This window comes from Maylandia zebra, linkage group LG20, assembly GCF_041146795.1.
Source record: "Maylandia zebra isolate NMK-2024a linkage group LG20, Mzebra_GT3a, whole genome shotgun sequence".
Lineage (NCBI taxonomy): Eukaryota > Metazoa > Chordata > Actinopteri > Cichliformes > Cichlidae > Maylandia > Maylandia zebra.
This window is the reverse complement of record NC_135186.1, coordinates 19,334,774-19,347,519: the sequence shown is the minus strand read 5'-3', so window position 1 is coordinate 19,347,519 and position 12,746 is coordinate 19,334,774. Positions and strand designations below refer to the sequence as shown.

The window sequence follows — 12,746 nt, the reverse complement described above, 5'->3', positions numbered from 1 at the left end:
GCAGGGCGAAGGACACTGTCTCAGCTGAACTCTGGACACACACACACATACACATACACTGATACACACTCATCCCCCCTCCCTTTCCAAACGCCTTCGATGCTTGTCCCCTCCCGGGGAAGATAGCGGTCGACTGGACCAACGCAGACATGCTGCAGGACCGGATGCGCTGTTTACACCGGCTCTCTATTACCCTTTACCCTCCCCTGTTGCTTGTCTCGTGTTTCTATAGTGTATTGATAGTCATGTGCTTTTTGTAGGCGCTGAGGTGTTGTTTTTTTTCTGTTCTCAAACTGATCTCCCTGTTGGAGCTCAGTCTGGGGGGAGTTCTTTTTTCTCCTCGTATTTCCTCATGTTGTGTATTTACCATTGTTATACCTCTCTGACCTGTCTTTCCCATATGATCTTTGTGTAATGTATGTATGGTCGGAAGGGTAAGATGGCGCTGGCATGGCTGGCTGCCTTAACCCAATTTCCCTCGTGATGAACAAAGTATGATCAATCAATCAATCAAATTAAATACAGGTGAAAAAATGCATGGAGTAAAGGCTGCAGTTAGCTCGCACCAGACACATCCCTTAATTCTGGGGACAGATTGGCCAGGGTTTATTAACCTTTTGGGGCAGTATGAGGGATGCATTCACGACCTTTAGCGGTGTGTAGTGTCTGTGCTCACTGGTGATGCGGGTCATCTGATGCTGACTCTGGGGAGGAGGAGATGGCAGGTACTTCACTTGAGGCCCCGCTGCCTCTAGTAATTCACTCCACACACGATTTCCTATTATAACAGTCTTGCGATGACATCCTATGCTCAGCCTTTGACCAAGTGATTAAAATTGATGGATTTATTAAGTGATTCATAACACTCGCACGAAAGAAGAAGCCGTGGAAAATGATTTTCCAGGCGGATTATGTGCGCCGATGGCACATGTCCTGCCTGGAGTGTCCGGAGTTGGTTAACCAGCATCCCAAAAGAGATACTGACTGGCCAGGGGCCTCTGTTCATGTCTTGTACACTAAAAGAACTGCACGAAACATGAATTTTAAATTCTTCTTCAGCCACCCCACCAACCCCTCTGTTGTTTACAGTGCAGGAGGTGCCCCAGGCCTCAACGGGATTCCTCCCTTTCGGTTATTGTTTGGCAGGAAGCCGTGAGAGCATGGAGCAGACTGTCTCCTAAATTGTTTGCACAAATAAAAAAAATTCACATTTGGGAAAAACTGTCTGGCAGCCTGGGTCCTTGCTACAAGCACCTTATGTCTTACCTTGCTTTAGGTGGAGTACACAGCTCCCTCATATACCTCATCTGAAGGTGAGGAAGAGGACCAAGAGAACTTGGAGGACAGGAAATACCCCGGTGAGGTCACCACCACCAGCTTCAAGGTCAAGTTTCAGCCCAAAGACAGCAAAAAAGAGCTTCTTGTGTAAGTCTTTAATATTTTTTACAAACCTTGTGTGATGAAAACCAGCTGTACAATTAAGAGCTGTGGCAGAGAAACAAACCCAGTTGCAAAGATTTTTTTTAAATGAATGGCAGTTTGTAAATTGGTCTGTAATGATCTAAAGCAGTGGAATCTCAAGAGGGGTTTATAGGAAATTATAGCTAAATGTTTAATACATTTAAGAGGGATTATGTCAGTAGGGCAGGAAGACGTGTGCATGTGAGAAATTATATCAATGAAATATGTCATGCAAATTAGTGCTCGCAAAGAAATTTTGAAATTTGGGTTGTGGGGGTTCAATTGGGACAGATGGAAAACTTTGTGTATCCTCATATTAAATAAGAAGTGTAAAACTACTGACAAAGGATTATTCAAGGCCTCAGTTTCAAAGGGTTAATAAGCAACTGTAATATTTTTTTTGGGTTCTGTTCTGAGTGGAACATCTTTTGTGGAAAAACAAACTTTCTGACCAGGTCAGTAGGCTGGTCAGAAACCTGGCATCAGCAAGTCAGCAATGTGCGTATTTTGGTTCATTGTCCTGCGGAGAGCAGCCTAAGTGGCCTTCCAGGTGCCAACAGCTAACCAGATGCTGCTGCACAGAAGAGACAGAACTCTCAGCTTCAGTTGGTGGAAACAGAGGAGGTTGATAGATGTTAAATGTAGAGACACCATAGCCAAAGACGTCACGGTACTGTGTTGTTGATCCAGGATAGCTGCTTGCTCCAGGTGGACAGTGCTTCTAACTCCTGGTTGGCTCGTTTGGTTTTCCTGTTAATGTGCAGATAGACGCCAGAGGAAAGACTAACCTTGGCACCGACAATGGCATAGAACTCTCTCCAAATGCAGGATGTAAACTGGGGTCCCCGATCGAATGTGATGTGTTGAAAGAACCCACAAACTTTTCTCAGTGAGTTGCTAATAATAGACAGCAATGAAGTGATTGTGAAAGTTCCAAACAGGACAGAAGGAGGCAAGATCTCTAACGAGGATGATGAGGGTTTCATCTTTCCCATTACTGTAACTAAGTCATTCACTTTTATTGGAGAGAAGGAGATACATGACTCAGGACACTGGTGATCATCTTCATAATGGGAGGAACATAAAGATAATTTCATCTTATCTACAAAGTCACTGATAAATATATAACGCTCTGTTAAAATAGCCTCTTTCACTGTCTCATTGTTTGATAAACAAACAAACCCGTGGTCTTTCATAGCTGCTCTGCTTTTCAACAGGCATGCTGAAGACCACAAGTTCTATTATTTAGCCAGGGTGAGCAAGAAACAAGCGACAGAAGGTTTCTGTCTCTTGTTTGTCACTTTCTGTCACCTTATGGAGCAGGTCATCTACCAAGCAGAATATGGGTGGGTCAGTATCCTCAAGTACTGAACTCAAGTTCCTCCCAATGCTCCTGACTCACAACTGGAGGGTGTGTGTGAATGTTAGAGCGGGCACCAAGGTTTGAACATGTGTGCGGCTGGGTGAATGAAGCTTGTAGTAAAAAGCACAAAAGAGTACTCAGAGTAGACAAGTGTTAGGGGGGAATTCAAGATGGCGCCGTAGAGTAGACATTGTGGCTGAGTGAGCTCCAGTGGTATTTGTTAATATTTATCTCATATCTTTATATTTGAACGGCGTCAAGTACAGAATTTCCAAAGGGGAGTGTTTTGACATGAACCTGAACAGTTACTTCCTAAAAATCTCGGACAGAAGTACAAAAAAATCATTGAGGAAAACTCCCAGTTATGCTGAAAACAAAGAGGAGCTAGGCACCATACCGGAGATACTGAGCATGTCTGCTAGTCCCGGCTCTATGGAACCAAGTATTGTTCACGCTTTGGATAGAATAACTGATAATCTTACTAAAGTAACTGACTCCAAGATTTCTACTGTTCTCGAAGCTATTAAAAAACAGACCTCACAGCTGCAGGCGATCGCCACCAGAATGAATGAGGCGGAGAAATGGATTGCTAATGTGGAGGACACGGCGACATTATCAGAGGCTAAGCTGGCACAACTCGAGAAACAAATACATGAGATGCTAGAACATAAAGATGAACTTGACAACCGAGGTCGCAGGTGCAACGTACGTATAGTCGGCTTACCTGAAGGCACGGAGGGCCCAGATCCAGTTAAGTTCCTTGAAAAGTGGATCCCGGAGTACCTCCAGATGGACACAAAGGCAGGGAGGCTGAAACTTGACCGAGCACACCGATCCTCAGCACCGAAGCCCGGCGTTGATCAACATCCCAGGCCACTTATAATGAAGTTTCACAACTATGCAGATAAACAACGCGTGATGGAGGCAGCTCGTCGGCTCGGACCCCACCGATCTAACAAGGACAGCCCCACATGTAAGGAATCTAGGATTTCCTTCTTTAATGATTAGCTGAGGTCGTTCGAAGACGGAAACCTTTCGATGATGTAAAGGTGCGGCTGAGGAAGATGAATGTGGACTATGCATTACTATACCCAGCTACCTTGAGAGTAATGGTGAACGGGACTCAGAGGAGATTTAACACCCCGAAGGAGGCCGTTTCGCTGCTTCATTCACTTGAACAGAGGCAGGAAGACACTACTCGTCAGTAACTTGTCTATCAGTAGGTGACTTAAATAATATGGCAAGTAATCAGCTGCATTTGTGTACATGGAATGTAAGAGTGGTCCATAATCGTATTAAAAGGAGAAAAATACTCACCTTTCTGAAAAAAGAACACATTGATATTGTACTTTTGCAAGAAACACATTTATATGATGTAGAACACCTTAAATTACCGCAAGGTGGAATTGGACAGGTATTTTTCTCGTCATTTACCTCAAGAAGTAGAGGGGTGCAATCCTTGTGAGGAAAAGCCCCCTTTTTTCAAATACAGAGTGTGTCAAGGACAGGCATGGAAGGTATGTTATAGTCAAGGGAATATTATTGGGTATGGTTGTTTCTATATTGAATGTTTACTACCATCCTGCTCATTCGTCTGATTTTATGACCACAGTATTTACAGACTTCGCTGAGATTAACTCTGACATTTCTATAGTGTGGGGAGATTTCAATTGTATACTGAATCCTGTTATTGACAGGCTCCCCCACAAGCCTTTGCCTCTCTCACCACAAGCTAAGGCACTTAATTCTATCTGTGAAGATTTGAGATTTGTAGATGTATGGAGAATAAAACTAGGATTGATTTTTTTTATTTTTTTTTTTACCAGGGCTATTGTTGCACTTAGTCTTATCGTGTGAAATTAGTAGTATTCTAATCTCAGGCCATGCCAATGTAATGCTGGATCTCTCTCTCAAAGATATGGTAAACAGAGGAAAATACTGGAGGTTAAATACAACTATTCTAAAGGACCATACATTTATATCTTACTTCAACACTGAGTTTAGATATTTTTTGTACATCAACCGGCAGTCAACAAATGACTCTGCCCTACTGTGGGAAACTATTAAATTATACCAATAAGCGGCAGCAGAAATTGAGGAAGCAGAATCAGTTAATGACAGAATTTAAAACAAAAGAAAGTACTTATGCTGATTCCCCAACTCCTGCCTTACTGCAAGAGATATCTGCTGTCAGATCAACTTTAGATAGCCTTTTTACACAAGATTAAGAACTTAACCTTAAGTTTACTACAGGGAGTGCAGAATTATTAGGCAAGTTGTATTTTTGAGGAATAATTTTATTATTGAACAACAACCATGTTCTCAATGAACCCAAAAAACTCATTAATTTCAAAGCTGAATGTTTTTGGAAGTAGTTTTTAGTTTGTTTTTAGTTTTAGCTATTTTAGGGGGATATCTGTGTGTGCAGGTGACTATTACTGTGCATAATTATTAGGCAACTTAACAAAAAACAAATATATACCCATTTCAATTATTTATTTTTACCAGTGAAACCAATATAACATCTCCACATTCACAAATATACATTTCTGACATTCAAAAACAAAACAAAAACAAATCAGCGACCAATATAGCTACCTTTCTTTGCAAGGACACTCAAAAGCCTGCCATCCATGGATTCTGTCAGTGTTTTGATCTGTTCACCATCAACATTGCGTGCAGCAGCAACCACAGCCTCCCAGACACTGTTCAGAGAGGTGTACTGTTTTCCCTCCTTGTAAATCTCACGTTTGATGATGGACCACAGGTTCTCAATGGGGTTCAGATCAGGTGAACAAGGTGGCCGTGTCATTAGTTTTTCTTCTTTTATACCCTTTCTTGCCAGCCACGCTGTGGAGTACTTGGATGCGTGTGATGGACCATTGTCCTGCATGAAAATCACGTTTTTCTTGAAGGATGCAGACTTCTTCCTGTACCACTGCTTGAAGAAGGTGTCTTCCAGAAACTGGCAGTAGGACTGGGAGTTGAGCTTGACTCCATCCTCAACCCGAAAAGGCCCCACAAGCTCATCTTTGATGAAACCAGCCCAAACCAGTACTCCACCTCCACCTTGCTGGCGTCTGAGTCGGACTGGAGCTCTCTGCCCTTTACCAATCCAGCCACAGGCCCATCCATCTGGCCCATCAAGACTCACTCTCATTTCATCAGTCCATAAAACCTTAGAAAAACCAGTCTTGAGATATTTCTTGGCCCAGTCTTGACGTTTCAGCTTGCGTATCTTGTTCAGTGGTGGTCGTCTTTCAGCCTTTCTTACCTTGGCCATGTCTCTGAGTATTGCACACCTTGTGCTCTTGGGCACTCCAGTGATGTTGCAGCTCTGAAATATGGCCAAACTGGTGGCAAGTGGCATCTTGGCAGCTGCACGCTTGACTTTTCTCAGTTCATGGGCAGTTATTTTGCACCTTGGTTTTTCCACACGCTTCTTGCGACCCTGTTGACTATTTTGAATGAAACGCTTGATTGTTCGATGATCACGCTTCAGAAGCTTTGCAATTTTGAGACTGCTGCATCCCTCTGCAAGATATCTCACTATTTTTGACTTTTCTGAGCCTGTCAAGTCCTTCTTTTGACCCATTTTGCCAAAGGAAAGGACGTTGCCTAATAATTAAGCACACCTGATATAGGGTGTTGATGTCATTAGACCACACCCCTTCTCATTACAGAGATGCACATCACCTAATATGCTTAATTGGTAGTAGGCTTTCAAGCCTATACAGCTTGGAGTAAGACAACATGCATGAAGAGGATGATGTGGACAAAATACTCATTTGCCTAATAATTCTGCACTCCCTGTAGACAAAGATTTTATGAACATGGAAACAAACCCGGAAAATACTTGGCATATCTTACCAAGAAAAGATCCGAAACACAAGTTATTACAGTTATTTGTGATGCTCAGAATGAGCGTGTATATGATAGTAAAACCATAAATAACATCTTCAAAGAATTTTATTGTAGACTATATACATCTGAACAACCAGTTGACGCACTGGAATTAATGGAGGATTTCTTCTCCAGGCTCAATCTGCCTACCATAGCAACAAAACAACAGACCACCTTCAATGCTCCCATTTCTAGAGGGGAAGTACTAAACGCTATAAAAACTTTAAAGAACGGAAAAGCCCCAGGACCTGATGGTTTTAGTAGAGAATTTTATAAAGAATTCAGTGAGCTGTTAATAGACCCATTACTTAATATGTTTAGATATTCGTTCTTGCGTAATAGATTACCTCAGACTGTAAGGGAACCTAATATCTCTCTTATTTTGAAGAAGGGGAAGTGTGCAGAGTCTTGTTCCTCTTATAGACCGATAGCTCTTCTAAATGTGGACCAGAAGATACTTTCTAAAATATTAGCTACTCGACTCGAAACTCTCCTGCCTCTAATTATTAAAGAAGAGCAAACAGGCTTTATAAAAGGCCGTAATTCCCGTAACAATGTCAGGCCCCTTCTCAGTCTGATTCAGGCTGCTCAGCAAAGGAACATGGGCGGTTTGGTGCTTTCTCTGGATGCAAGACATCAGTACCGGCTTTACTTAACATTATTATCTTGGGGGTAACTGTGACCGAGGACCTGTCCTGGGGCAACCATATCACCTCAGTTGCATGGAAAGCCCAACAGCGCCTCTACTACCTGAGGAGACTGCGGAGCGCACACATTCCCAGATCTCTGATCTTGAACTTCTACAACTGTGCCATCAGCAGCGTTCTGACGTATGGATTTCTAGTGTGGTTCCCCAGCTGCACCAAGGCCGATCAGCAAGCACTCCAGCGGGTGGTGAAAGAAGCTGGCAGAATTATTGGAATAAGTCTGCCAGAGATTAGTAATATCTTCCCCACTCGCTGTCTGAGACGGGTGCACAGTATTCTGCGGGACCAACATCACCCTGCGCGCCACCTTTTCCATCTGCTGCCCTCAGGGAGAAGGTACAGGTCTATACAGGCCAGAACATCCAGACTGGCCAACAGCCTGTATCCACAGGCTGTGAGGCTCCTGAACTCTCTGCCCCCCTCTCACGGACAATAACCATATCCAACTTCTTAATAGCACTGAACTTACTTGTCAGGTTCTCATGTTTACTTGTCATGTTCTCATGTTGTTGCTAAGGATTGTCTTATTGCACTGGAGTCACACTGGGTTAAATATTTACACTTGGGTTTTAAGGGGTATTTATTATTTTCTTCATTATTTTATTTACGGGTTGTACGGAAGCCCCAAATGCAATTTCATTGTTCTCTGACAATGACAATAAATAAATAAATAAATAAATAAATATTGATACATTTAGTCAGTTTTCTGGTTATAAAGTAAATTTGACTAAGTCGGAGGCTATGCCAACTGGGAGCCTTAATTCAGTGCCAACTGGACTGTTTTCTTTCCTCTTCATGAGATCCCCCACAGATTTTGTATACTATTTATAACTCCAAAATTTAAACAAATGTATAAAGCAAATTTTGCCCCTCTGTTCAAGAAGGTAAAGCAGGATTTGGAGAGATGGAATTCCCTACCTGTTTCCTGGCTAGAACGTATACCAATGGTTAAGATGAATATTTTGCCTCAACTGTTATATCCTGTTCAAATTATTCCAGTTATAATTTCAAATAGGGTGATGAAGGATCTGAATAGCTGGCTAAGCTCTTTTATATGGAGCAAACGCAGACCAAAACTTAAGATGGCCACACTACAGCTCCCAGGTTCAGTAGGGGGTTTAGATTTACCAAATATTAGAACTGGGGTGGGCAATTCCAGGCCCCGAGGGCCGGTGTCCTGCAGGTTTTAGATCTCACCTTGGGTCAACACACCTGAATCACATGATTAGTTCGTTACCAGGCCTCTGGAGAACTTCAGGACATGTTGAGGAGCTAATTTAGCCATTGAAATCAGCTGTGTTGGTTCAAGGACACATCTAAAACCTGCAGGGACACCGGCCCTCGAGGCCTGGAGTTGCCCACCCCTGTATTAGTACATATCAATTGAGTACTCACATGTGCTATATTCATGACTGGGTCACAAATAATTCACACTCTATCTGGTTGGGGATTGAAACCTCTCTTTCAAAGTATCCATTAAGGGACTAACTGTCCCTTAATAACTGTTCTTTAAGAACTTTAAAGATATTAGATCGGGCTGTGATAATCCAATCACACTTAATACACTTAAGGCCTGACGGTCAGTATGTCGAATTGAGGGAAGGTTGAAGTTAACATCTATGTTCACCCCTATTGTGAATAATCTTCACTTTCAACCGGGGATGTTTGATATAGGTTTTAAGGAATGGAAGAACAAAGGAGTTCACAGACTGAGGGACTTATTCTCCGACAATGTGGTTATGCCATTTGACCAAATGGTTGAGAAATATTCTCTCCCCAAACATGACTTTTTCCATTATTTACAGATAAGGCATTATATCTTGCACAGTACTAACTTCAGTGAGAGTCATGAAGTCTCTCATGTTAAGAAATTATTATTTTTAACAGATAAAGAGGTACCTGTGAAGATATTTTCTACGGCTTTATATTCTGTACCTTCAGTGATGTCACAGAGGCTTAAAGGCACACGGGAAAAGGAGTTAGGTATAATAATTGATAATGAATAGTGGAAACATGTCTGGAGTTATGCCAAATCAATCTCAGTTTGTAATCGTACCAAAGCAATACAGTTAAAAATCATACACAGAATGCATATATCCATATTTCGCAGACATAATAATAATAATAATAATGGATACTTTATTGATCCCCATGGGGAAATTACTTGTTTTTCTCTGCATTTGACCCATTCACTCAGTGAAGCAGTGGGCAGCCCACTAAGCAGGCGCCCGGGGAGCAGTGTGTAGGGACGGTACCTTGCTCAGGGGTACCTCAGGGTAGCCGTTAAGTGGATTCGAACCGCCGACCTTCCGATCATGGGGCGACCACTTTACCTACTGAGCTATCCCTGCCCCTAAACATCAATATAATCCTACCCTTTCACCCATGTGCATCAAATGCAAGACAGAAATTGGTACCCTAACTCACAGCTTCTGTTCATGTTTGAAATTGCAAGAATATTGGTCTAATGTGTTATCTGAAATGGAGAAGATTTTGGGTTGTAAATTGGAGATGGACCCTTTGTCTCTCATACTGAGTCTCCCCAGCCGGCGGTTAATATCCAAGAATAATAGGAGGTTGTATTGTATTCTCACCTATGCGGTGAGGAATATACTACTCCAATGGATTAATGAAAAAGCACCAACTATTAAAGGTTGGAAAAGAGTAGTGTTGGATCTAGTGCCATTGGAATATCTTACATGTGTACTGCACTCAAAAACAGACCAATTCTTCAAGGTGTAGGAACCATACTTGAATTATGTGGAACCTGATGTCTCTAGTATTATGTTACAAGGATTCTCTTGAGTGTTCAAACTGCAATGTACTACTGGGACCACAGGTATTGTACTGTATTATATTCTTTATTTACTTTTTAGATGGATCTGAGCTGGTGTTTTGTTTTGTGTTTAGTTCTCAGTCTGTTTGTTTGTTTTTGTTTTTGCTTTGTTTTGGGGGTTGTTATTGCTTTGTGGGGTGTTTTTGGGGGGGGGGGGTTGCTTGGGGGGGGGTTTATGGCTCTGAACTGTACACATTATTATGTTATGTAATTATGTACTATTTGTGAAAATGGAAAAAAAAACCAAAAAAAAAAAAAAAAAATATATATATATATATATATATATATATATATATATATAAAGAAAAGTGTTATAGTTAAGTACCAGTCGATTTTTGTTGCTTGCTTTATTGCATATGTAATTATGAGTTTCTCTTTTAGAAAGGGAGAGTATTTAAATGAAATGAAATGAAAACATGGGAGCAAAAGACAATGCAAGACACAGGATATGTGCACAAGAAAGCTTTTGTTTTCTGAAAAGTCTGTAGAAGCACTACACTGATCTGTGAATGTGTTCTTGACCCTAGGTGTCCTACTCCAGGCTGTGATGGCAGTGGACACATTACTGGCAATTACGCATCACATCGGAGGTAAGACCTCAAATCTAGCTTAGAAGTAATGTCCAGTGTTTGCTTCTGCTGTTTTCAAAGTGTGATTATAGCAAAAAAAAAAACTTTCATTTTGGCCTGTAAAAAAAAGAAAGAAAAATCTCATTAGCCTGTCTTTACTAAGTCTGTCAGACAGCAGTCAGAACACTGTTCACCATTACTGACACACAGTTTGGTCAAGTTACTTGAAAATAGTAATTAGTTACTAATTACTTCTCCATGAAAGTAATCCCATTACTTTACTGATTACTTATTTTCAACAGTAATTATATACTTTATTATTTTATTACTTAGTTTAAAAACATGATACACAATCTGAATAGGTAATAAAGCAATAGACCTTTCAGCCCATTTTTCTGCATAATCCATCATATAAAATTGAATCAAATGGAAAAGCCTCTTTTTAAAAATTGTTTTATTAGTTTTTATCTTTTAACTTTATGCACATTGCATCGAGCAAACATTTTATTATATGTAACTGTCTTTGACTTGAAGAAAATTGTTTAACAGTTAAACCTGTTTTCTGCATATTCAGCATATAAAATAAAATAATGTGTGTACACTCACTCTTTCAAATAGATCCAAGTAATGCACAGCAAAAGAAAAAACTCAAATCAAAGATTCAGCAGCACTAAGTCATGCCACTCTTAAATCTACTTTCACCTGTTTAGCAGGAGTGGGACTGGTGGAGGTTTGCCACCGCAGTGGTCATGTCAGTGGAGGGATTTGGGGGTTTCTCTGTGAATTTCACATTCCCGTGGCAGCGTGCTCAGTGCTTGCTCAGATTTGAAGTTTAATTTTACCCTTTTTACGGAATCAAACTCAAAGTAATGTGAGTACTTCCAAGCTTTAAAAGCTGCATGGTCGTACTCTCTCCCGTCCTCCATATTATCCATTGTTGATCTACACACGTCTGTTGCTGCCACGGACATCACACGCTCGTTGTCATGAGACACTCTTACAAACAAAATCACGGTTTAGTAATGCAGTAACACAGCGTGCTTATGGGAAAGTAACAGTAATCTAATTTGCAATAGTAATCCCTTACTTTACGCGTTACTTGAAAAAAGTAATCGGATTACACGTTACTGCCCATCTCTGCTGACACATTACTTTTATGGCATCCAGTCCTGTGACTTTCCTAGTGTGTGTCTATAGCTGTGTTCACTGCAGGAAAAGCAAAGCATTCAAACTTCTCACACATTATTACCAAAATACTGTATTTACTTATACTGCCCTCTACATCCAATACCTGGCTGAAGTCAGCAGACAGACCAAACTCTTCCTCTCCTCAGAATAAGCACAATGACAGAAGGGTTCAGGTTGCCTCTCTATACTTAGACCAGGTGAACTTGGGCAAAACTGAGGAAATATCCACCTGCTGGTTTCTTGTGTGGGCATGTTCTTCCTATTGGCCAGATCTATAAATATCAGCATGAATTGCTGTCTGTATTGCCGTGAGAGCCTTGGAATAAAGTCATGACAAGGGTGTACCCTGCCTTCTCATCCTATGACAGCTGGAAAAGATTCTAGCCTCCATTCTCATGTCTTAAAAATGAATAATCACAAGACACATAGAAAATACTCGCTCGTTTTTTTCTTTACTAAACTCTGTGCCAATTTTTTTTATTCTTCATTGACAGAAGCAAAACTCAGATTTTAGATTACATACCAACAGTGCTTTAAAAGACAATTTCAAGCTGAAGAAGGTGCATCAATCATGAAGAACATTGTTTGCTTTCCCTCAACAGCAACACTCTTACTGTGGACTTACTGATGACATTATTGAACAGCAACAAATTTGCAAACATGCATATCCCAAATCATGCAAGAAGGTGGAATCAAAGAAGTAAACTTTGTCTAAGTAA

The 12,746-nt window shown here is 41.0% G+C and overlaps 1 protein-coding gene across 6 annotated transcripts in view; it reads left to right on the top strand.

Moving 5' to 3' along the window:
• Positions 1 to 12,746, top strand: part of myt1a (myelin transcription factor 1a) — a 65,199-nt gene that overhangs the window by 18,075 nt on the left and 34,378 nt on the right. For all 6 annotated transcript variants that reach the window (XM_024799064.2, XM_024799063.2, XM_024799059.2 and 3 more), the window contains 2 exons: positions 1,277 to 1,425; positions 10,798 to 10,860. In XM_024799064.2, coding sequence (XP_024654832.1) covers positions 1,277 to 1,425; positions 10,798 to 10,860 — 212 coding nt within the window. The remainder of the gene's footprint in view (positions 1 to 1,276; positions 1,426 to 10,797; positions 10,861 to 12,746) is intronic.